At 36.6% G+C, this 27,616-nt stretch overlaps 1 protein-coding gene across 1 annotated transcript; it reads left to right on the top strand.

The window, feature by feature from the left end:
* Positions 1–8,864: 8,864 nt before the first annotated feature.
* LOC106081915 (pancreatic triacylglycerol lipase) lies at positions 8,865–23,778 on the top strand. The gene is made up of 5 exons (XM_013244191.2): positions 8,865–9,352; positions 16,925–17,190; positions 21,202–21,831; positions 21,898–22,066; positions 22,137–23,778. The coding sequence occupies exons 1-5, from the start codon at positions 9,235–9,237 to the stop codon at positions 22,586–22,588; spliced, it is 1,635 nt and encodes a 544-aa protein (XP_013099645.2). The 5' UTR covers positions 8,865–9,234; the 3' UTR covers positions 22,589–23,778.
* Positions 23,779–27,616: the final 3,838 nt, after the last annotated feature.

Raw genomic sequence — 27,616 nt, 5'->3', positions numbered from 1 at the left:
TATTTAGACATTGCTCTCTTTCTCACTGATTTAAACAGTATGAATTGGCATGCTATTTCTCACTTATAAGCTCTTTCTTTCTCTTTTACTTTATGCAATCATATTAAAACTTAAACCAAATCATCTATGGACAACAACAACAACATGCCCCATTACATATATGTATTTTGTACTATACTTGTGGGCGTACTTTATGTATTTTGTACACTGTAAATGAACTCTCTTATTCTAACTCTCTGACTTTATCCTAGATTTACTACCATTCGTAGGCATAACGGATTTCTCGAAGATTTTTTATCCACACAACATGAATTGTTGTTGGGAATCTAACAATGGGGTCAGCAGTAAAGTCTCGCTAAGCCAGTTAATACGTTGTATGTGTGTGCCATTTAATACGTTTAAAAAACTGCTCCTAGAATCATCTATTTATCTATTCTATCTAATCTATATATATATATAAAAATTAATTTGTGTTTGTTTGTATGTTTGTGGGTTTGTAAATTTGTTTGTTCCGTATAGACTAAAAAACGGCTTAACCAATTTCTTTCAAATTTGAACAGATTGTGGGGGTGGTCCGGAAGGAGCAATAGGCTATATAATTTTTTGATATCTCAAGGGGGCGGACTCTCCCCCTTACCACAAAAGTACCACCCATGAATAAAAGTGGACCGATTAGGGCGATATGGGACTCAAACGATAGATATTCGGGATTAGAATACAAATTTAATATCAAAATTTGGGTCCCCTTCAAATAGGCATATTGGACGATAATGACAATATGGGACTCGAATGAAAGGTATTCGGGAGTAGATTACGAATATGGTCAGGAAGGAGGAATAGGCTATATAATTTGTTGATATTGGAAGGGGGCGGACCCTCCCCGTTACCCCATAAACACCACCCAAAATCAAGGTTGACAGATCGGGACAATATGGGTATCACAGGAAAGATATTGGAGAGTAGAATTCGAATATGGTATTTTAAGTCCAGGGGCCACTCCAACCTCAAAAGTTCCCTAAACATACATATTGGACGGACATATCAATATGGGACTCAAGTGAAATATATTCAGGAGTTGATTACGAATATGAAATAAAAAATTATGTCTAAGTATTGGCGGGTGGCCCCATCCCCAAAATGCCCCCCAAGTGGGAATTTTATTCGATCATAGGTATATATAGGACTCAAATGAAGGGTATTTGAGAGTGGATTACGAATATGACATTAAACTTTGTGTCCACGAATCTTGGTGGCGCTTTACCTCCAAAAATCGGCTCCAATAGATTATTTGACGCATTTAATCAATGAGGGATCAAATGATAAATATTTTTGAGTAGAGTGCGTTATTTAAATATGTGCTGGAGTGTGGCGTACAACCCTCATACAGACACCTTCTACCAAATGGATGTATCCATCAATCATGACAATATGGGGTTAAATTAAAGGCATAAGGTTGTGGACTACGAATCTGATATATTCATTCTGCTCATATATCTAGCGGACCACCTCACCCCAAAACTGTCAATCAATCATAATGATCTAACAGAACACTGTGTGATTTAATTAATGTGTGGGCACACAAATAAATGTAGGCCGCCACACTCCAAAAATTATAATGTTCGCCGTGATAGGAGGAGTTGCAAACTTTAAGATTGCAACTATTTTTAGTTCATCGATAGGCAAGACCAAACGACATGCTGCTGGGCAACACTATTTTGTTCAAAAGTTTTACTTCGTTTAATAGTAAGAACTATCTCCACAGCACCAAATAGTAGTAGCACTAACATTTAAGTTAGCGCCATCTACTGGCTGTTTTTAAATGGATTTAGTTGATCCAACTGAAAAATGCCAGTAAAATTGCAAATTTTGCCCATGAACATTCCACTAAGGAACAGGGGCAAAAAAGACAGTAAATGGCTCTAATTTGGAAAAGCCAACATGAACAGAAAGAGGTCAGAGTGGTGAAAATTAATCATATAGCATTTATCTTCGTTATGACTTCGTTGCGATTGTTTGCGGTATTATTTTTTAACTTTCTCACTCTAAGACGGGTCTTAAAAATTATACGCGAAATTTTGTTGGCACACTTACATTAACCTAAAATCAAAAATTTTATATCAGAATCTGAGTGAGGTGCCTAAGAGAGCCGCCCACATCCAAAACCCGCCAAACGGATTTATAGACCAATCACTTCAGTATGAGTATCAAATTAAAGGTATTTGAGAGTAGAAATCGAATCTGATATCCGATTGTGGGGCTAAGTGTGGGGCTCAAATCGGACATATTTACCGACCATGGCAGTCGAAATTGACTTACTTTTCTCCAACATAGCATTATCGGGCGAAGCAGAGCGGGCCGGGTTCAGCTAAAATCGGACATATTTACCGACCATGGCAGTATGGAACTTAAATGAAAGGTCTTTGGTAGTAGAGCTCGAAATTGATTTACTTTTCTCCAACATAGCATTATCGGGCGAAGCAGAGCGGGCCGGGCTCAGCTAGTTAAAAATAAAATTGCAGTAAAGTGTTATAAAATGCAAACTGATAACGCATTCTATCACTATTTCATTGGGGGAGGTTATAATGCGATTTGTTTACACTTATTATAAATAATTGTGTAGATTATTTATCTTTTTTTTAGAACTAATTGCAAGTTAAAAATAGATTTACCTTATGATTATTTACGCACCCAACTATCTCAAATATCGCTGTCGGTGTTTTTTGTTTTTTGTTTTTTTTTTTTTTTTGTCAAAGGTTGTGTTCTGTGCAACGTGCTGTCTTATTATGCATTTAAGCAAGAAAAACGCATTATTGATAAGAACAGATTTATTGGAGCGGCTTTATTGACTCCTTGATCACCTATACTACAATCCATTGACGTCAATAGACACAAGACAAGTTGTTAATAATACTACTGTTTTCATTGGTTCATGGTACTGCACAGTTCCATATGTGATACACAGACAAAAAATACATAAAGATTAAGGGCATCAAAATCTTGAGATTACGAGGCACAGTGTACAAAACTCATGTAACAGATTATACAATAATGTTGAGATAATGTGCATAAAAAACAAGAATTTTACTAAAAATGGATTAATCATGTGGCAATCTAAGGCAAAATTAAAATTATTCTAGGGTTTCCAAGGACCTTTTTGTTTTTGAGACTTCATTCGACTCCACACCAAATCTTTTTTTTTTTTTTTTTTAATTGGCTATGACAGAATATTTGTTCCACTAGCCGAACGTACAATAGAATAGCGTTCCAAGGGGCTCGATCTTCTGCGCTCATTCTAAAATCTCGAACACCAAGTTTCGAGGTGTCTCCCACAACTTGATCTTTTCATCGGGCTTTTGGTCTTCCCGGTTTGCGTGTACCACCGTGTTTGCCTTCAAAAGACTTCTTTGCTGGAACTTCTTCATCCATTGCGACAACATGACCTAGCCAACGCAGCCGTTGTATTTTGATGGGTGTAACTATGCTATCGTCGTCATTAGCTACAAATAGGCGGTTGAAGGGAAAACCTTCACTATGTGCCTCTATTCGTTAACTGCTTATGATTTTCTTGGGTTTGTGCTTACTCCAAGAGCAATCCAAATTTAAAAAAAATTTAAAAAGTTTCACAAAAATCGACAATACTGCATTTTTTTACTCTCTTTTACACAAATGTTTCCTTTTTTTAACCCTTCTTACAATTATTTTACGCTTTTTGCTGCTAAAATGTTGACATCCCTGGACATAATCTCTCATTTCCAGAGTTGCTGTCTTTGATTTTAATCCTATCTGGTGTGTTTCAGATGTAAATACAAATTTGCTCATGAACATTCCACTAAGGAACAGGGTCAATCTTTTCACATATCAATGAGTGCAGTCCGATTTAAGTTTAAGCTCAATGATAAGGGGCCTTCTTCTTATAGCCGGGTTCTCGCCGCTGTGCGACACTTCTTTGGAGAAAAGTTTTACATGGCATAGTACCTCACAAATGTTGCCAGCATTAGGAGGGGAAAACCACCGCTGAAATTTTTTCTGATGGTCTCGCCAGGATTCGAACCCAGGGATATTCATCTTCAGATGTTCTTGATAAAGTGTCAGTGCCAAGTTGTTCTAAATAGACATTGATATCATGATATTGGGTTGCCCAAAAAGTAATTGCGGATTTTTCATATAGTCGGCGTTGACAAATTCAAATTTCAAATTTCACAGCTTGTGACTCTGTAATTGCATTCTTTCTTCTGTCAGTTATCAGCTGTAACTTATAGCTTGCTTTAGAAAAAAAGTGTAAAAAAGTATATTTGATTAAAGTTCATTCTAATTAAAAATGCATTTACTTTCTTTTAAAAAACCCGCAATTACTTTTTGGGAAACCCAATATATATTTGGTGAAGAAAAAACTTTCATAAAAAGGGCCAAATGATCCGTCAAAAATTTTTGGTGTATCCATAGCCTACTCCTACACCTACTACTCCATTCTTTTTCCATCTCTACTTCCATTCCCAAACACTGTGTTTATTTTGTTTTTGTTTATGGCTTTAATAAAAAATTTCTAACAATCTTCGAGGTCAGACACTGTGACACTTTCTTTCTCCAAGACTGATTTTTTGGACTGTTGGACTTTGTTCCCCCATACTTTGGTATTAAGTTCAAAAAAACAATAACAAAGATGAGTTTTTCCTTTCAAAGAACAATTAATGGCACATTCATAAAGATGAATGGCGCACGCTGTCCGATTTCAAGCAATGATGAACTTCGAATTTTGAGTGATCATTTTTAATAAGTCCCAAAAAATCACATCAACTATGAAAGAAAAAATGTTAATCATTGCGCAGACTTACATAATTCATTTAGATTACTATTGAGACTATAGTTAAGATGAAATGACTACAAAAACAAAGAAACGCACTGCTCATTGGGTAGAATACCCCCAAAAATTTGACATAATTCTCTATATTTGATAAGATTGATTTCAAATAGTTTTCACATGTGGGACTCAGCTCTCTGCTTGGGAAGGCCGACTTATGGTTTGTGTGTGAGGTCGACCCGATGGCACACACACGAGTCCCTGAAGCGGTAGTCATTGATATTTAATCGGATTTGTTGGTCAATGATCTAGTTGAAAATGAAATGCAGCTAAGTCTGCAATAGATGGAGGGGATATACAATATGTGGAAAGAAGCTTTTTAAAAAATAATTCTCATGAAAGCTAGAAAGGTGCTATTAGAGCCAATTTTAAGCTCATCTGAATGATGATGATTTTACCCTATCATGCATCAGCCATGATAAGTATCATAACTGGAAAGTTAAATTCGTTGTGGAATTTTAAGAATTCATGTATCCACTTTTAAACAAAACAGTTTAAAGCCAAGTTTGTAAACAATTATATTAATATGGGAGTTATATCGATGTGTGGTCCCACATGAATCATTTTTATATCCACCAACGAAGTATGGGGGTATATTTATATATTCAGTAGTACCCACTTCCAACCCTATAAGGTGTATATATTCTTAATCGTCCCAAAAATCTAAGACGATCTGGCCATGTCCGTCCGTCTGTCTGTTGAAATCACGCTACAGTCTTTCAAAATAGAGGTATTGAGGTGAAACTTTGCACAGATTGTTTTTTGTTTTTGTCCATAGACAGGATAAGTTCGGTCTATATCTTGATACGATATATCCCCCATTTAGACCGATCTGCTTATTTAAGGTTTTTCTCCAATTAAAGCTAAATTTTTTATCCGATTTTGCTGAAATTTAGGACAGTGAGTTGTGTTAGGCCTCTCGACATTCACACGGCTCAGACTGATCAGATTTGGATATAGCTGCCATACACTACGATGGCTCGATTTTAGGTCTTGGACCCATAAAAGGCGGAATTTATTGTCCGATTTTTCTGAAATTTGGTTTACTGAGTTGTGTTAGCCTCTTTCACATCCTTGTTCAATACAGCCAAGATTGGTCCAGATTTGGATAAAGCTGCTATATATACCGATCTGGGGTCTTGATTTCTTGAGCCACTAGAGGGTGCAATTATTATCCGATTTGGCTGAAAATTCGCATGAGTTGTTTTGTTATGACTTTCAACTGATGTGCTTAGAATAGTTCAAATCGGTCCATATCCTGGTATTGCTGCCATATAAACCGATCGGAGGTCTTGATATCTTGCGCCACTAGGGGGCACAATTATTATCCGATTTGGCTGAAATGTTGCACGATGTTGTTTGTTATGACTTTCAACAACTGTGCTAAGTATGCTTCATATCGGTTCATAACCTGATATAGCTGCCATATAAACCGATCTGGGGTCTTAACTTCTTGAGCCACCAGAGGGCGAAATTATTATCTGATTTAGCTGAAATTTTGCATGAGATGTTTTGTTATGACTTTCAACAACTGTGCTTAGAATAGTTCAAATCGGTCCATCACCTGATATAGCGGCCATATAAACCTATATGAGATCTTGACTTCTTGAGCCTCTAAAGGGTGCAAGTATTATCCGATTTGGCTGAAATTTTGTACAATGGCTTCTTCATTACCTTAAACATACGTGTTGAATATGGTTTAAATCGGTTTAAAGCCTAATACAGCTCCCCTATAAACCGATCTCCCTATTTTATTTCTTCAGCCCCTAAAGTGCGCTATTCATACTAGATTTGGCTGAAATTTTACACAATGACTTCTATCATGATCTCCAATATTCAATTCAATTATGGTCCGAAATGAACCATAACTTGATATTGTTCCAATAACATAGCAATTCTTTTCGTTTATCCTTTGTTTGTCTAAAAAGAGTTACTGTGGAAAGAGCTCGACAAATGCGATCTATGGTGGAGGGTATATATTGGGTTGCCCAAAAAGTATTTTTTTAAAAGAAAGTAAATGCATTTTTAATAAAACTTAGAATGAACTTTAATCAAATATACTTTTTTTACACTTCTTTTCTAAAGCAAGCTAAAAGTAACAGCTGATAACTGACAGAAGAAAGAGTGCAATTACAGAGTCACAAGCTGTGAAAAAATTTGTCAACGCCGACTATATGAAAAATCCGCAATTACTTTTTGGGCAACCCAATAAGATTCGGCCCGCCTGAACTTAGCACGCTTTTACTTGTTTTACTCTTTATACCCATCACCATACCCAATAAAGTATATATTCTTAATCGTCTAGACGTTCTGAGTTGATCTAGCCATGTCCGTCTGTCGAAATCACGATAGAGGTGGAAATTTTGCACAGGTACTAAAAATCGGTGAAGGTCGTTGGGGATTGCGAATGGGCCATATCGGTTCAGAAATAGATATAGCTCCCATATACACCGATCGCCCGATTAGACTTCTTGATTTTTTTGCATTGTATGTGGATTTTGTCCGATTGCATGTAGTGTTTTTTAATGACTTCCAATTTCTGTGCTAAGTAAGTACGGTTAAAATCGGTCTATAACCTGATATAGCTCCCATATAAACCGATCTCCCAATATTACTTCTTGAGCCCCTGGAAGCCGCAATTTTTGTTCGATTCGGCGGAAATTTTGCATTTAGTGTTCCGCTATGACTTCCAATAACTGTGCCAAGTACGGTCCACATCGGTCTATAATTTCATATAGCCCCCATTTAAACCGATCGCCCGATTTGATTCCTTCAGCCCTTACAAGCTGCAATTTTTGTCCGATTTGGGTGAAATTTTGCATGTAATGATTATTATGATTTGTGATTTCCAATAACTGTGTCAAGTACGGTACAAATCGGTCTATAACCCGATATAGCCCTCATATAAACCGATCGCCCGATTTGACTTCTTGAGCCCTTAAAAGCCGCAAATACGTTCTACACCAGTCTATAACCTGATATAGCTTCCATGTAAACCCGTTTCTCGATTATCCTTGTTCGGTTCCTAGAAGCTTTAACTTTTGCTGGTTTGACAGAAGTTTGGTATGTAGAATAAAATTATGCCCTACAACAAATTTTATTTTGTATAAATTTTAAGCGGAATCCATGGTGGTGGGTTCCCAAGATTCGGCACGGCCAAACTTAGCACGCCTTTACTTGTTTTATTTTATTCAGATTTTGAGAGCCTACAAGAGTTTACCCCATAAAATCCATTGCCAAACTATTCAAAATGAACGTTGAACCCTATATTATCCCCAATATCAATATCCTCTACCTCTTATACTTCAGTGTTTTAAAAACCCTCTAAAAACTTTATTTCAATTATTTACACCATTCTTCTCAGTGTAACGCTTGACGCACATTTATTACAAAACACACTTGCCATTTTATAACGTGTGGCAAAAGTGTTGTTACAGTAACATCTGTAATGACAACAAATACCAGCGGTGGTAACCTGCAGGTGATGAGAAATCAAAACACCAAGATCACATAAACAAACAATCCCTCAATTACAAACATTACACAAAACGAGGAGGCTTTAGCGTAGCCTATACATTAAACCGCTTAAAGGCGGCAAAACTATCAATAGTTGAGGCAAAAACAAAAACACATTCCCATCTACTGATAAGGCCCCCACAATAATACTACTGATGACGATTTGGAGTCAAGGGAGAGCTAAGAGAGGTTTATTATGTTTACTCGTTAAATCTGTGTACTTTAAACCTTCTCTTTGAATGAATAGCTTTGGCTTAATGGAAGAAAAAAAAACCGAAAGAGTGCAAATAAAATAAAATAAAGAGAAGGACTGTGGTTTTAATTAACACAAGAGACTAACATAATAAACCGTTTGGGGGGCTTGCTTTGGTGGGCAATAACAAAAAACGCAATGCAGCTGATATGAACGTGAGACTCGCAGAGTACTACAGAGTAGGCGAGAGTGTGTGGTGGGCATGGAATCAGTATAAAATTCCTTGAAGCCCGTGTATAAATCTCAGTATAGCGGTGCATTTAAAGAAAGAAGGTTGTAAAAAACAGAAAAAAAGCAACCAAGAAAACAAACCAAAGTACTAATAAAAAAAAAGAAGAATAAATGACAAGATATACGCCAAAGAATTTTTATTACAATAAATTATTTTTTAAAATGAAAAAAGTGTGCGCTAATAAAAGCTGTTAAAAGTTACAAGTGAAAGAAGTTCAGAAAAAACAACTCAAGACAAGTTCTTTAAAAACCAAAAGAAACACTTAACGACTTTTTGTAAATATTTAATTAAACACAAACCAAGGAATTCGTGGCCAAGAAATTAAAAAAAAAAAATATCCCGCCACATTGAAATCACAGATTCCAACAGCTCGCAATGTATGTTGCAAATTCCACTGGTGGTCTGATGTTGCAGACCATGCTGTATTTGGCCAATCACACAAATAGAGCGGCCATGGATACTCTAATCGATTTACCCCCCTCCACCAAAGCAGGTGAGTGAGTGTTCGTTTATCTTTAATTGTTTAAACAGAAATCTCCCAACCATAATTGTGTTGAAACCCATCTCGAATGTTCCTTCCAAAAGAAAACCAACCTTGTAAGGTGGCAAAAAGAGCAGCCAAGATGAAGAAAAAAAAATTCTAGAAGATTACATTTTGCATTCGCCACTAACTATGAGGCAATGCAACGTGAATGAACAAAATTGGCACACTTGCTATCAGCACTCCATGTGCTAACAACCGGCGTTTTTTTTTGTGCTTTTCTAAATGCTCTGTCTGTCTGCGTTATTTGTGGCTGCATTTCGTTGAGGTTTATAATCTGAAACGTGTGCCTTTGTTATTCTGTGCGATTGCATTTGATTTATTTTGTGGTTTTCTCCTCAATTCCAAGGTATTATCTGTTCAGTTTTATTTGGCTGGGGGATTAGGGAGAATGATTATTGCCTCGGCTATCAACACTGCACTGTAATCAGAGTTTATGGCAAACATGGGGAAACCCGATGTTGCACTTGGTAATAAAGCGACAAATACAAATTTTTATAGAAAAATTTTTAATTATTTACTTTTATTATTTTTTCTCATAAACACTCATTCAAGTGAATGATGATTCATGCATGTGCTTTAAAATAAAAGTGAAATTTATCAATTATGTTTTCGGGGAGTCATAAAAGATCAATCTATCGCCCTAAACTTTTTTCAAGTCATTCACTTACAAGAAGACATGACTCATTGCTTGTTTCCTTAGTAAAAGACAAAAATAAAAATAAATGGTTTAAAACGTTAAAAGTCGTTACGATTGATTGGTTCGAATGCCCGCCACTTAGTTTACATAAATAGTCATGGACAAATAAAAATCGGGTCACTAAAAGTTGTTGCTCATAACAACTAGAAACGTGCAAAGTGCGGCCAGGGCCGAACCTTGAGAACCCACTACCATGGACACCACTGAAAATTTACACAAAAGAAACAAGTTAAAGAGCACATGTGTACTCTGGGGTCGGGCGGAACCCCTGATTTTTGGTCCTAATGTTAATTATAGATTAATCTGCTATCAAAATCCTTTCAATTGAGTTATTTGAGTAAGGTTTAAGATCGGTGCAATTAGTCTCAAAACGTAATTCGTATTCTACTTCCAAATATATTTCATTTGAGCCCCATGTTGTCCCATCCTGTATGTTAGTTTGTTTTTTTTTTTAAGTAGGGGATTCCCCCCAGCTAGTTTACCCCCAATTTGGGTATCGTATTTGTGGCCTAATGAAAAAGTCACTTAAATCGTGTCAACATTCGCTGACATATGACACTTGTTACAACTAAGTTAAGGGGAAGGGTCCGCTCCCCTTTTCGATATTGAAAAATTATAATGTCTTATATTCAGAAACAGATTGGTACTGGAATTTGTACGCGTGCTTTATTTGCCAGCAGAAGAAAGCGAGAGAGGGCGCATATTGAGAGAATATACATTGAGAGCATGCATTTTTCAATTGCAAATTTTTCACACAGCAGAAATTTGCAGCATGGAACAGCTGTTTTTATACCCACCACCGAAGGATGGGGCTATAATCATTTTGTCATTCCGTTTGCAACACATCGAAATATCCATTTCCGACCCTATAAAGTATATAAATTCTTGATCGTCGTAAAAATCAAAGCGATCTAGCCATATCCGCCCGTCTGTTCTTCTGTCTGTTGAAATCACGCTACAGTCCTTAAAAATAGAGATATTTAGCTGAAACTTTGCTCACTTTCTTTTTTGCCCATAAGCAGGTTAAGTTCGAAGATGGACTATATCGGACTGAATCTTGATAGACCGATCCGCCGATTTAAGGGCGTAGGCCCATAAAAGACACATTTATTATCCGATTTTGCTGAAATTTGGGACAATGAGTTGTGTTAGACCCTTCTTCAATTTGGCTCAGATCGGTCCAGATTTGAATATAACTGCCATAAAGACCGATCTCTTGATTTAAGGTCATAGACCCAAAAAAGGCGCATTTATTGTCCGATTTTGTCAAAATTTGGGACAGTGAGTTATTTTGGGCCCTCTGATATCCCTCCTCAATTTGGCAATTTGGATATAGCTGCCATATGAATCGATCTCTCGATAAAAGACGAATTTATTGTCCGATTTCTCCGAAATTTAGGACAGTGAGTTGTTTTAGGCTCTTTGACATATTTCTGCAATTTAGCCCAGATCGGTCCAGATTTGGATATAGCTTCCATATAGACTGATCTCTCGATTTAAAGTCTTAGTCCCATAAAATGCACAATTATAATCCGATTTCGCTGAAATTTGACACAGTGACTTATGTTAGGCTTTCGACATTCGTGTCGTTTATGGTTCAGAACGGCCTATATTTGGAAATGGCTACCAAAAAGACAAATATTTTTTTCTACAAAATTTAACAATGACTTGTACTTATTGGAACACTCAATGTCCGTGTCGAATTTAGTCCAAACCGGACCATATTGCGATAAGGTTGCTATGGGGGCATCAATTATGCATTTTTCACCGGACTATGACGAAAGGTGGTTTATATATATACTTGTGGTGGTGGGTATCCACCATTTAACGCCTTTTTACTTTTTTTTTTTTAAACGAGTTGTTTAATTCAAATAAGTAGAAAAAGCGAGTAAAGGCTTTTCTTACTCTCCTGCAAATTTTTAGTGGTAAAGTACGCTAACAGACCTATTATTTTCAGACCATACTACGTTTTTGGGTGTAAATGGGACAAACCAATAAACAAACTTTCTTCGTCTTATCAGCAATAGCGACACACCAACACTCTTGTAGGAGTCGAACCCAAGACTCGCGCATGAATAAGTTGTTTTTGAAACATAGTCTCCGGAGTGTCTCGGTACAGTTCTTAAATGGGCCAAATCAAACAATATTTAGATAAAGATCCTTTATGAACCACCGTAGGGTAGAGGTTAGCATGTCCGCCTATGATGCTGAACGCCTAAGTTCGAATCTTGGCGAGAACATCATGAAAATTTTCAGCGGTGGTTATCTCCTCCTAATGCTGGCGACATTTGTGAGGTACTGTACCATTTGGTATGGCAGCCATGTAAAAAGTTCTTCGCAAAGAGGTGTCACATTGCGGCACGCCGATCGGACTCGGCTATAAAATGGAGGTCCCTTATCATTGAGCTTAAAAACTTGAATCGAACAGCACTCATTGAGATGTGAGAAGTTTGCCCCTGTTCCTTAATGAAATGTTCATGGGCAAATTTGCATTTGCATCCTTTATAAACCGATCTTAAGCTTATATCAGAAAATTGTCCACTCAAATGCGTACAAATTTCGAACATAGTCAACATTTATTTGTCACCATATGGTATTTGCAATACTTTAGTCCATATAACACAAATTAAACTTCACTCTTGAAGAAGAAGGAAGAGAGATTGATGCCACTCATTCAATGTTCACATGCTTCTGGTTAGTTGTTTTTCTAGTACATGTTTTTCTAAAAATTAAAATTAACAGAATGAAAAACCACAATTTAAAACTTAACGTGTTACAAAACACGTTTATTGGTGTGTGGTTTGGCAAAGTTTTGGTTATAATTGAATGTCAATTTTTGGTGGGTTTTTCCAAAATATACATAACTCAGAAGTATTTAACTTCCCGACATTTCTGTGTGTTCGTTAAGAATGCAGAATAAAACCATCGACGTCAATGGGCCAAATACTGTTTTCCAGGGTTCTCACTGCTTCAAATTCTCTCTCTTCCAAATTTCGTAAATTCTGGGTAAGAAATGCGGCTTTTGAGTGTTCATGCCTTCAATCGGAAAACAGGGCTATATGGCAACTGCATACAGATCTGGTCCATACTTAAATGTTGAGGGGTCCACGCAACTCACTTTAACGGCGAAAATGGGTATTATTAGTATGAATTTCTGGGTTCAAACTATTAAATCGCGTTTGTTTATTAAAATCGGGGCAATAATACGACATTTATGAATTCAAGATTTTTTATCGGGAGTTCAGTATAAAGGATGCTACATCTTTGAGCTTGAGACTGTAGAGTGATTTCAACAAACAGACGGACGAACAAGTCTGGATCGTTTATGAATATAACTACGATCTGGTATGTATACCTTAGGGGGTTGAAAATGTATAACTTGATGTGTTACAAGCAGAATGGCCAACTCTCCGGTGGCATGTAGAAAAACATACACCACATTTTTGGCTTGTTGTAGAAAATTTGGTGGGTTTTGTTCGGGTCTGGTAGGATTTTTCTTAAGTTTTGGTAGGAAATAATTTTCTTGAGTGGCAATACTAGTTGTAATCATGCAAAAGATTTTGTTTTATAAACGCTGATGTTTGATGATCAAAAATTAACCAGGACAATTTTTCAACTTCCTAAAAGTAGGTTTTAGCATATTTCTTGAGTAATATAACTTAAAATGTTTGTATATCATTAGACATATTAAATATATTAGTTGTCTGTAATCTGATTGAGTTCAAATTAAATAGTCATTAAATGGTATAGATATTCTTTAGGGAAGAAGAAAATTCTTCAGGAAAGAAGAATGTTCTTCAGGGAAGGAGAAAATTGTTAAATTGTTTTTAAAAGATTTGCCATTTTCAAATGTACCAGAGAGAACATATTGTAATCATGCAAAAGATTTCCTTTTTTAAACGCTGATGTTTCATGATCAATAATTAACCTGGACAATTTTTCAACTTCCTAAAAGTAGTTTTAAGAAAATTTCTTGAGTAATATAACTTAAAATGCTTGTTTATCCTTAGACATATTAAATATATTGGTTGTCAGTAATCTGATTTCATTACATTTTGTTAATTTGTTATAATGGTACAGAAAAACTTCTTCTCTTTAATTCTTCTGTATTTCCTTCAGTGTGGGGTAGATTTAATAAATCAAATTGAGTTCAAATTAAATATTCATTAAATGGTCTAGATCTTCTTCAGGGAACATTATATGCAAATTCAGTAATCAGAAATACATCTACCATGCCCATACTTTCGATGCCTTTGGTATTACCTTAAATGTCTGCATCTACTTTGGTTTGATATGTTTTTAGTGATAGCATATCACAGAATATATGGAAAATATTCTTCCCCTCCATTTGATCCTAATCTAGTCCCAGGTTTTCTTTTTAATAATCAAATAACCATTTTCTGATTACTGATACATCAACCTCATGACCTTAAACTTAACCGCATAAACTCATGTACTTTTTCTCATGCCTCTTCGTTCAATTAATGTTTTGCCCCAATCATTTCATAGATTCAATTTCTTATTTATTGTCCAAGGTCAGTAAATACAAAACTCTCTTAGGAGATATTGATCAATTGTTGCAAATGGAGGGAATTAATCACATTTTTGCTATGCAATCATAAAACTGACCATTATGACCTTATTAAAATAAATGATGCATTTTCTTGACAACAATGTTCCAATTTGCACATGGAGACCCCAAACGAGTTTTTTTTTATACCCTCCACCATAAGATGGGGGGTATACTAATTTCGTCATTCTGTTTGTAACTACTCGAAATATTCGTCTGAGACCCCATAAAGTATATATATTCTTGATCGTCGTGACGTTTTATGTCGATCTAGCCATGTCCGTCCGTCTGTCCGTCCGTCTGTCCGTCCGTCCGTCCGTCCGTCCGTCCGTCCGTCCGTCCGTCCGTCCGTCTGTCTGTCGAAAGCACGCTAACTTCCGAAGGAGTAAAGCTAGCCGCTTGAAATTTTGCACAAATACTTCTTATTAGTGTAGGTCGGTTGGTATTGTAAATGGGCCATATCGGTCCATGTTTTGATATAGCTGCCATATAAACCGATCTTGGGTCTTGACTTCTTGAGCCTCTAGAGTGCGCAATTCTTATCCGATTGGGATGAAATTTTGCACGACGTGTTTTGTTGTTATATTCAACAACTGTGCCAAGTATGGTTCAAATCGGTCCATAACCTGATATAGCTGCCATATAAACCGATCTTGGGTCTTGACTTCCTGAGCATCTAGAGTGCGCAATTCTTATCCGATTGGAATGAAATTTTGCACGATGTGTTTTGTTATGATATCCAACAACTGTGCCAAGTATGGTTTACATCGGTCCATAACCTGATATACCTGCCATATAAACCGATCTTGGGTCTTGACTTCTTGAGCCTCTAGAGTGCGCAATTCTTATCCGATTTGAATGAAATTTTGCACGACGTGTTTTGCTGCGATATCCAATAACTGTGCTAAGTATGGTTTACATCGGTCCATAGCCTGATATAGCTTCAATATAAACCGATCTTGGGTCTTGACTTCTTGAGCCTCTAGAGGGCGCAATTCTTATCCGATTGGAATGAAATTTTGCACTACGTGTTTTGTTATGATATCCAATAACTGTGCCAAGTGTGGTTCAAATCGGTCTATAACCTGATATAGCTGCCATATAAACCGATATTGGGTCCTGACTTCTTGAGCCTCTAGAGGGCGCAATTCTCATCCGACTAGACTGAAATTTTGCACATAGTGTTTTAGTATCACTTCTAACAACTGTGCTAAGTATGGTTTAATTCAAGCCATTACCTGGTATAGCTGTCATATAAACCGATCTTGGGTCTTGACTTCTTGAGGCTCTAGAGTGCGCAATTCTTATCCGATTAAAATGAAATTTTGCACCACGTGTATTGTTATGATATCCAACAACTGTGCCAAGTATGAGTCAAATCGGTCCATAACCTGATGTAGCTGCCATATAAACCGATCTTGGGTCTTGACTTCTTGGGCCTCTAGAGAGCGCAATTCTTATCCGATTTGCCTGAAATTTTGTACGACGGATCCTCTCATGACCATCAACATACGTGTTTATTATGGTCTGAATCGGTTTATAGCCCGATACAGCTCCCATATAAATCGATCTCTCTATTTTACTTTCCAACATATAATTTAATTGTGGTCTAAACCGGATCATATCTTGAGCTCTAATAGCAGATTTTTCTTTCTTTCTTTTCTTATATAATTTTTTGCCTAAGAAGAGATGCCGGGAAAAGAACTGACAAATGCGATCCATGGTGGAGGGTATATAAGATTCGGCCCGGCCGAACTTAGCACGCTTTTACTTGTTTTTTATTTAACATTGTTACGAGGCGGGCAATTTAATTAAAATACAAACATATGTACATAAATTGTAAAGCATTTAAATAAACTTGGCAACAAATATGACAAAGCAAAACCATAATACCAATGAAGCGAAACGCAAGCCCCCAACATTACTTTCCACAGCCTAAGGAAATCATAAACACAAATCTCACATAAATCCTAAGCAAAAACAAAGCAAATACGTCAAAGTGGGATTATCAATGACCTCTTATGGGAAATGTACTTGAAGGGTTCAATCCATGAAGATTACGAACACATATTTAAATAATTTCACAGATAATAATGGTATTTGTTATTTCTTCTATAGAAGAAAATAGAGAGAGAGAGGGAGAGAGAGAGAGAAATTTGTTATTATGTATTGATTACTTTAACTACAGATAAGATTATTGTTTTTGAAGCCTGGCTCTTATATTCTTGGAATTTTTTTGTTTTTCTTCTTTAAGATGTGAATGAAGTCAAGTGCTATGGTGTCTATGGCTGTTTCCCGCTAAATGGTCCCTGGCATACCAAAACCCGTCCCATCAATGCACATCCCCAGAAACCCTCTCAGATAGAGCCTCACTTTACTTTGTATACAACGCGCGCATTCGATGACCCTAAGTATATTGACTTAAATGATCCGGAAGCTATACGTTATATGGGCATAAATCCGAATGGAAAATTATATATCATAGCACATGGTTATTTGGAGGCAGGAGATATACCATGGGTAAGTTTAAACATAGATTTAATTTAAATAATAAAAACAAATAAAAGGGCAATAGGTTCGGCAGTGTCTAGAAGTATAAATCATTGGAAGGGTTTGTCAAATTCTTTGAACACTTTCTATTTATAAGCAGATGCTAAAGATTGTAGCCTAAAGAGATAGATTAGAGATTCTCAAAGGTCGTTATATGTCATATCGGTCTATATGAGAGCCATATTAAGTTTTAGCTCGATTTGGATCATATTTTACATAGTTATTACAAAACATAACAGAATTCTTGTCATGAAAAATATCAGGTTAAGAATCTGAATCTCCAAAAGTTTGATCGGTTTATATGAAAGCTTGATCAGGTTACAGAATGATTTGCAACATACTTGACACGAATGTTAAGAGTCCTAACAGAAGTCATCATGTTCCCACTAGCAGTTAAACAAGTTAGACGGTGAGATAGATTTATATCTGGATATCTCTGCCCAAGTTATACACCTAGTATACTGTTACTCAACATAGGTTTTTGTTTAATGAGTTTATTCTGACCTTGTTAAAAAAGAATGAATTATTATCAATACGCCTAAGGAGAGTGTCTTGATCGAAACAAAACAATTAAAAGCGTGCTAAGTTCGGCCGGGCCGAATCTTGGGAATCCACCACCATTTATTCCGCCAAAATATGGGAGCTATATCTAGTTATAGACCGAATTGGACCGTACTTGGCGCAGTTGTTGGAAGTCATAACAGAACATCACATGCAAAATTTCGAGACGATCAAGAATATATATACTTTATGGGGTCTTAGATCAATATTTCATGGTGTTACAAACGGAATTACTAGATTAGTATACCCTCATCCTATGGTGGTGGGTATAAAAACTGGAGGGGAATACGATTAATGTACATGGTTATCAAAGTAATAGCTCACATTTTGAACAAGATGATATCACATGCTAATTAGAAGGGAATTACTAGTGTACAAGTTGGTTTCCGGCCACAAATGTCCAGTATTGACCAAGCTGACAGCTTAAGGTTTATTGTAGAACCGTAAATAATAATTAAATATGGAGTGCGTTGGCCTGTAAAGCCACAAATACCCCTTATAAAGTGCCCATATTCAAACGTTACCTCCACGATAGGATGGGGATATACTAACTTCATCATTCTCTTTGTAACACCTCGAAATATGCGTCTGAGACCCCATAAAGTATATATATATTCTTGATCGTCATGTAGTTTTAAGGCGATCTAGCCATGTCCGTCCGTATTTCTGTCGAAACCACCCAAACTTTTGAAGGAGTGAAGCTAGCCGCTTGAAATTTTGCACAAATACTTTATATTAGTGTAGGTCGGTTGGGATTGTAAATGGGCCAAATCGGTCAATGTTGTGATATAGTTTCCATATAAACCGATCTTGGGTCTTGACTTCTTGAGCCTCTAGAAGGGGCATTTCTCGTCCGATTTTATTGTAGTTGTGCACGTAGTGTTTTTGTAGCACTTCCAACAACAACGCCAAGTATGGTTTAAATCGGTCCATAACCTGATATAGCTGCCATATAAATTCTTATCCAATTGGAATGAAATTTTGCACGACGTGTTTTCTTATGATATTCAACATCTGTGCCAAATATGGTTCAAATCGGTTCATAATCTGGTATAGCTGTCATATAAACCGATCTTGGATCTTGACTTCTTGACCTTCTAGAGGGCGCAATTCTTATCCGATTTTATTGAAATTTTTCCCGTAGTGTTTTGGTATCACTTCCAATAACAACGCTAAGTATGGTTTAAATCGGTCCATAACCTGATATAGCTGCCATATAGACCGATCTTGGGTCTTGACTTCTTGAGCCTCTAGAGGGCGCAATTCTCGTCTGATATAACTGAAATTTTGCACGTAGGGTTTTGGTATTACTTTCAATAACTGTGCTGAGTATGATTCAAATCGGTTCATAATCTGGTATAGCTGTCATATAAACCGATCTTGGATCTTGACTTCTTGAGCCAATTGAGCGCGCAATTCTCATTCGATTTGGCTGAAATTTCGCATGAGGTGTTTTGTTATGACTTCCAATAACTGTGCTTAGTATGGCGTAAATCGATGTAGAACCTGATATGGCTGCCATATAAACCGATCTGGGATCTTGACTTCTTGAACCTCTAGAGGGCGAAATTCTCATCCGATTTGGCTGAAATTTTGTACAACGGCTTCTCTCATGACCTTCAATATACGTGTCTAATATGGTCCGAATCGATCAATAGCTTGATACAGCTCCCATATAAACCTATCTCCCGATTTTGCTTCTTGAGCCCCTACAAGGCGCAATTCTTATCCCAATGAACTGAAATATTACACAATGACTTCTACAATGTTCAGGTATAGCTCCAATAGCATAACAGTTCTTATTCAATATTCTATGTTTGTCTAAAAAGAGATGCCGCGCATAGAACTCGACAAATGCGATCTATGGTGGAGGGTATATAAGATTCGGCCCGGCCGAACTTAGCACGCTCTTACTTGTTTAATATTAGGGTAATAAGAAGTGCTTTCTAGGGAAGACATTTTGACTCAAATATGGATATTAAATTCGTGCTCCACTCCCAAACCCCTTTAATTTGAGCCCGACCATGGCAAGTATGAACCGTTTGGAAGGTGCTTTGGGGCTGGGGCGGCCACCGGCACTTTGCCCTGAAAATAGATATCAGATTCATTCTTTACTCCCAAATATCGTTGGTTTGAGCCCCATATTGCTATAGTCGGAAATAAAGTTCAGTTTAGGAGGTGATTTAGGGCGTACCCCCAAACATTTGGCTTTAAAATTGGATATTAAATTCATTTTCTACTCTCAAATACCTTTCATTGGAGTCCCATATTGCCATAATGGGTCAATTAACCTATTCGATGTATTTTTAGGAGGAAAAGCGCCACCTAGACTTGAACGCAAATTTTAATATCCTATTCGTAATCTACTTCCAAATATCTTTAATTTGAATCCCATATAGCCATGGCCGGCTGATATGCCCATTTAGGGATATTTGGGGAATGGGGCGACCTCCCATTACTTGGACCTAATTTTTTATGCCATATTTGTAATCTAGTTCCGAATACCTTTCATTTGAGTCATGTATTAATAGGAACGACGAATATATCTGTTTGGAACAGTTTTAGGGCTGGGGCGGCCCGCTTGGTACTTGGACCCAAAATTTAATACAATATTCGTTTTCTAGTCTCCAATACCTTTCATTTCATACCCATATTATGCCTATCATTCCACTTTTGGTTTTGGTTGGCGTTTTTGGGATAAGGGGAGGGTCCCCCACCATCCGATACCTAAAAATTTTATAACCTATGTTTCCTTCCACAAAACCCTACACAATCTGTGAACATTTTAAGAAAATCTCATCCGTTTTTGATTCTACGGATCAAACAAACAAACCGAGTCTCATATAGCCATGATGGGTCATATGCCCATTTGGTGCGTTTTTGGGGGATGGGGTGACCCCCTACTCTTCGATCATATTTTGATTACCAGATTCATAATCTATTCCCGAATATCTTTCATTTGAGCCCCATATTAATATGGACGTTCAATTTGTCCGCTTTTAGACGTTTTGGGGTTAGGGCGACTTCTTGGGTACTTGGACCCAATTTTTAAAACCATATTCGTATTCTACTCTTCAATAAGTTTCATTTGATATCCATTTTACCTTATCGGTCCACTTTTGATTTTGGTTGGGGTTTTTTGGGGAAACGGGGGAGGGTCCGCCCCCTTCCGATATCAACAAATTATAAAGGCTTTTCCTTCTTCCTGACTATATTCGCAATTTTCTGTCAAATACCTTCCATTTGAGTCCCATATTGTCCTGATCGGTACAGTTTTATTTTTGGGTAGTACTTTTGGGTTAAGGGGACGGGTTCCCCCCTTACATTTTATTTTAATAGATGTATATTTTATTTTTTTTTAATTCTATTAATTCATTAAATATTTTTTTTTTTTTTGTTTCTTTTAAATTTTCTTTGCAGATGATTGAAATGGGCAAAACTCTGCTGCAGCATGAACCCGAAGGCCAAGCTGCTGTTGTACTCATCGATTGGGGTGGTGGTTCAAGTCCACCATACATTCAAGCTGTGGCCAATATACGTCTAGTGGGTGCCATCGCAGCCCATGTCATTCATATGATCTACGAAGAGTTGGGCATGGACAATTTACATAAGGTGCATTTTATTGGTCATTCATTGGGCTCCCACTTGGCCGGCTATGCTGGAACGCATTTGCAAAAGGATTTCGGTTTGAAATTGGCTCGCATCACTGGCTTGGATCCTGCGGCCCCTCTATTCGGCGAGACCGATCACATAGTTCGTTTGGATCGTAGCGATGCTCATTTTGTGGATGTCATACACACCGACGCCTATGTGGTGGCTGGCCTGGGTCTTTATCAGCGCATTGGTCACTTAGATTTCTATCCCAATGGGGGTATATCTATGCCTGGTTGTGATATGAAGCTACAGGACTATATGCGCAACCGAGATAATACTCTGTTCCAGAATATGCAGGAGTATTTGGGCTGCAATCATTTGAGGAGCTATCAATATTTTACAGAGAGCATAGGCAGCAAATGTCCGTTTATGGGCATTACCTGTGATTCTTTTGAGGTATGTACAAAGATATTGGAATTTTAAACAATTTTTAGAACCTTTAGTTTTTTTGTTAATTTTTAGAGCTTTAAAGAGGGCAAATGTTCCAGATGCAATGAAAACGACAAACATTGCTTTAGAATGGGTTTCCATAGCTATGAGGATTATCGTCCTATGGTTAAGGCACGCAAATTGGATCTCAAAAAGCCTCCTGTACTTTATCTGATGACCAGTGACAAGGCTCCCTTCTGTCGTAAGTATATAACAAAAATTTCTTTGAAAATTTGTATATCTAATTTTTTCCAAATTTTCTCAAATTTCAGGTAATCACTACAAAATCACTGTACGCGTTTCCGGCCACGACCAGAGTACCACCCATGGTGGTGAAATTGGCACTCTATCTTTGAGATTACATAGCAAGAGCAAAAAACATGAGACAGAGACCATGCAATTTTCACCAGAGCCCAAATTCTTTGAGCCTGGTTATGAATACTCCAGCATGGTGGTGGGCCATCACATTAAGGATCCCGTCTACGCCAGTGTCTTTTGGGAATATCAGACGAGCTTATTCAATCCCTTGACATGGCGTCTGCTCACATCGCCGCGTATATTTATTTCGTACATAATCATAGAATCATTGGAATCACCTCATGTTTATCTCAAGCTATGTCCCATCAATGAATCATCTGCTGTTATAGCTGGAAGTGAAAATATAATGCAAGAACAGTATTGTCAACATGCCTCCTCCTCACACACACCTAAGACGATAAAATAGGGAAACAGAGGACATAGCCTGCCCAAAAACAGGGCTAAAAGGAATTTTAGTCCTTATATGTAAACAACGAATAATACCTGCCACTTTAGTATAAGAAAACCCATCAAAAACTCAGTATCTTGAAGTGAGAAAGTTTGGTTGTGCAAAGCCAAATTGATCAAAATTCAAAATTTCAACTCAAACACAGACTGACACAGAGATGAAATAACGACAGCAACGACATAGGGTGACTCCAAATTATGTATTAATAGAAAAGTAACATCTAGCCAAGCCACAAACCCAGAGGGAGATTTTTAAGGGAATTATTGATAAATAACCCAACCGAAATTTCCCCTTATTGACTTTGACCAAGCCACAAACCTAAGTACGTTTAAAAGGAAATTTTAAATTTGAAATTTCCCCTTATTGACTCTAATGGTTTGTGTATTGGCTACATTTACTGGGTTTTGGTCGTTATTAAGTCTTTTGGTTCCGTTATTGTAATTGGAAAAAATTAACGGTATTTATTAATTGGTTTATTTTTTACTCCAAAAAGTATACTACGAAACTAAGCAATGCATATTTATCCTTTTCATGGGATAACCCACAAAACACAGGGTGAGTTATGGTTTTGCAATGCAACAAAATTTTTAATTAAAATATATAATTTATTTGTTTACTATTTTATTCAATAATATAAATGTTGCATTGCATTGCTATTCCCACCAATGGTTTTTGGGGCATTTGTAAATAATTTCAGTACAAAAGAAAGAAATCATCACTAAGCTAATATTTATTTAATATTTATTATTCATTTTGAAATCTAAAGTCAAGCTTTTAAATTCAAATTTTAAATATATTTAGATATTATCATCCTTATGGATTGTTTAATCAAATAACTTAATCGAGTACCAATTAACCAAGAGTACTTAAGAATTTTTTGTTCTTACGAAAAGTTGGTTTTGCTTTTTTCGCATTTTGAGAGCTTTGATTTTAGTTGCATTTGGATGAACAGTAAAAAAGTTGCTTATTAACAACTATATGAATCAGATTGGAAGTAAATTGGATTTCTCATAGCTAAAATTTAATTATAATTATATTGTAATATTTATGAACCATTGTATTTATATACATATATATAAAAAACATAAAGAAAACTATACAACACTAATATAAGAAAACAAAGCAAATAAATACTATATAAATAATAATTGTTTTTGATTTTATTTTTATTTAAAAAACACACAATTGACAATTATCCGCAGATAATTAAACAATTACTAAAAAAAAAATTCCAAACATGTAAAGTCTTAATGATTGGTTTTTTTCAAACCTTTGAAGTGGTGGGTTTTTTAAACCGGAGAAATTACCGATTTTTCAAGGCGGTGAAATGACAAATTTTTTTGCATCAGTGAAATGACCAACCAATGAAATGACCGTTTCAAAATTATTGGTCCCTAGGTATAACATGCCTATACAAAAATAACGGGTAATATGGATAGTCAGGGGACCAGTCACTGGTCACTGGAAGCTGGTGAAATGAACAGTTTGCGACCGATTCAACGTCCTGCAGGGTGGTTCAGAATTGGATACATGTGCTGGAGTGCTTAATATTTCCAAGCCCATGAGCTGATGTTCTTGTTCGCGTACACAAATATGTGCAATAGAGTGTGTGTATTTACCCGCCACTGCTTAAGTTCATTCCGCTTCCCGATTAATCTAATATTGTGTTATTTTAGGCATTGGGAAGCTTGGAAACTCTGTGTGCGGAAAAAAAATAAATTCAAAAATTCGTCATGTATGGCAAAATATAATGACTCTCGCTTAAAAGTGTCAAAGTTGAAAATTCTTTTACTTTTCCGTGTTGTTTTTGTGGGATTTGTTTGCAGAGTTGCATTTTTTAACTCAAAGCTCAACGCGCTCATTCTGTTTTAGCCTTAAGTGTGCGGGGAAAAAAATAAATTCCTAAATTCCGCAGCCCGATTAAGCTAATATTTTCTTATTTTGAGCATTGTTTTCTTTATTTCGATCGTGTTTACACTTGATGTTGTCAAATTAGACTGTTGACACTTGAAATAAGTATACTTAGTGTGGGCGTACTTGAATTTTACAAGTACGAATTCAAGATTAAAATAAGAATTTTAAGATTAATTTTGGGACAGCCAAAATCCCTTTAATGGACACGAAGGCCTCAAGTCAAATTAATGGTAATTTCGATTGTTAATGAGCTGTAGCATTTTGTGTTCGTTTGTCTAAAAAAATTTAAACTTACCACTGGATGTTTTCGTTTGTAATGGTGTTGCCTACAGGAAGTGCAAAAATGTTGCATTTCCTGCACCGTTTCAAGTCTACGGTGTAGAATGCAGTATATTTAAAATAGCTGTTATCATTTCATTGGTATCTACATCAAAATAGCGGCGTACACTGAATAACAAGCATATTCATGAACGCCAATATTTAAGTAGACTGTGTGTAACTTTACTCATGAAACAGCTGAGTTCGGCCACGGCGAACTTTGAATACCTACCACCAAGAATATAGTCTATTACAACTCCACTACCATATCCTAAGTCAAATCCAAATATGGACTAGTCTGGATCATATTTAACTCGGGTCACGAGAACTCTAATACAAGTCACACTTTCAGCGAAATCCAACAAAAAATACGCTTTTTATGGAATTAAGACCCTAAAATGGAACATCAGATTATATGGCTGCTGTATCTAAATATACTGAGATATGGACCATATTCGGGTCGGCGGACGGAAATCTTAATACAACTAACTGTCAAATCAAATTCCATCGAAATCGGATAAAAAATGCTTCTCTAATGGGCTTTAGACCCTATGTCGACAGATCGGTCTATATGGCAGTAATAACTAAATATGGTCCGATGGGGACCAAATTCGGGTTTGAAGAAGGTAGGCTTAAAACAATTCACTATTTTAAATTTCAGCAAAATCGGGGCACGGACATCGTTAAATCGCCTTAGAATTTTACTAAGATCAAAATCTTGTATACTTTGTATAGTCGGAAATGAATATTTCCACATGTGCAAACGGAATGACTATGGTGGTGCCTATGAAAATCACAAGATTTTTGAAAATCCAGAACGAGTTGTGCGGACTAATGCACATAAACTCCCCACTGCCTTTTGGAATAGAATCCAATTTCAAGCTCTAATGACAACAAACTTCAGCTCTTTATAAATTTTTGCCAAAGTCATTCATTATGGCCCCGTTTAGATCATCTATGGTATTTCTCTACATAAGGGTGTTTCCACCTCCGCTATTAAATAGCTTAAAAATACTTGCACGGCCTCATTCATTCATTTATTGGCTCAGCGAATTTGATGTCTCCATTGTTTTGCTCCCCCTTCTTCAGAAGACACACTCGCACTCATTCACATACATAGACTCAGCCAGATGCCATGGGCAAAAACACCCCCGTCCTATTCATTTCCCATTGTATTTTTCCAAAAAGGAAGACTTTATTTTGACTTTTTCCTCCCCAACCAGGTATCATCATAAATTATTGCCCTCCGACTATGTCCCTATGTTCTGATGTTCTATTTATGGGGATTTTTGCTTTCCTCACTAATCCCAAAGATTTAAAATGTTTTTGATGATGACAAATAAATTTTGTTAAGCACCATGCCCCAGTATCACTGATGTGGCGGCTACCGAAGAGTTTGGTGAAAAGTGAAAGCCATCATAAATTCTGAATGCACTCGCTGCGATGACACCAGCTAAGAAGTATTAGCAGCAAGAATTGATTTGGTTCAGGGCAAATGGATTGCATAGTTCATGCAAAAGACTAAATTGACAATGTATTGTTAGTTGGTTGGTCAGTATAGTGGGAAAATGCCTTAGAAACGAAATAAAGTGGAAAATACCATGGCAGCATGTAATCTATTAGTCGAATGTTTTGAAATCAATACGCTTTGCGTTCCAGGGAAAAGTTGCAACATTTTTTTTTGTTGAAAATTGGAAAGAAGATATGCAGAGAAATGCCATCAGATGGGTAATAAATTTATTTAGGGAAAATTTTTTCCATAACTTTGGTTTTACAAAGAAGTACCATCTGATAAGCTATTGGGTTGCCCAAAAAGTAATTGCGGATTTTTTAAAAGAAAGTAAATGCATTTTTAATAAAACTTAGAATGAACTTTAATCAAATATACTTTTTTTACACTTTTTTCTAAAGCAAGCTAAAAGTAACAGCTGATAACTGACAGAAGAAAGAATGCAATTACAGAGTCACAAGACGTTGAAAAAAATTTGTCAACGCCGACTATATAACAAATCCGCAATTACTTTTTGGGCAACCCAATATAAATTTTTTAATTTAGAATTATTTTAATAGGCGTAGCATCACTTCGCCCAAAACGACAAATGTCATATCGCCCCAAAGATGTCACAAAGCCCAAAAACGATTTCTTGGAATGACAGAAAGCCCAAATGAATGTCTCAAATTTAAAATTTTTGATTTGGATGTTATGACATTTTAAAATTTTAATATGTCATAATATCCTAAAAGACCTATGGTACTAAGCCCAACTTTACTAATGCCATAACACCCAAATCGAGAAAATGCCATAACATCCAAAAAAAATCCATTGGATTTTTGGGCTTTATAGGTTAGGTTAGTTTAAAGTGGCAGTCTGCCATCAGACTCACTTAGACTTTTTCGTCAATTGTGATACCACACGAACAGAAGAAGAAAGATGCCTTCTATTGTAGTTCCTTTCGTTGATCCATCTATTGTAGATCGCTTTAAAAAGCCCAATAACTTGGGAATATTCACATCCGCTATGTTAGGTTAGGTTGAAAAGAGAGTGCGGATAATAATCTGCCCATGCTACTGTGGGCATACACCTAAGCCAGTAATCGGCTTGTTGTGATCTCTACAAATTAAAAAGTAACCTCGAAAAAGAAAATGTTAAGTTAGGAACTCCGTGCTTCTTAAAAAATCCCTAATTGTTTTCCCTACCACTCCCCTATTTTGGTTCATGTCTGGTATTGTGTCCCCCACCTAAGTAGGAGGTGC

The sequence above is a fragment of the Stomoxys calcitrans genome, chromosome 4 (assembly GCF_963082655.1).
Source record: "Stomoxys calcitrans chromosome 4, idStoCalc2.1, whole genome shotgun sequence".
NCBI lineage: Eukaryota > Metazoa > Arthropoda > Insecta > Diptera > Muscidae > Stomoxys > Stomoxys calcitrans.
The sequence above is the reverse complement of the archived record's forward strand: the minus strand, read 5'-3'. Positions and strand labels throughout refer to the sequence as shown.

Coding starts and splice junctions, on each gene's coding strand:
- LOC106081915 (XM_013244191.2), top strand. CDS start 9,235: ATGTATGTTGCAAATTCCACTGGTGGTCTGATGTTGCAGACCATGCTG. Junction 9,353..16,924: donor ACCCCCCTCCACCAAAGCAG/GTGAGTGAGTGT, acceptor TTCTTCTTTAAG/ATGTGAATGAAGTCAAGTGC. Junction 21,832..21,897: donor TTACCTGTGATTCTTTTGAG/GTATGTACAAAG, acceptor GTTAATTTTTAG/AGCTTTAAAGAGGGCAAATG.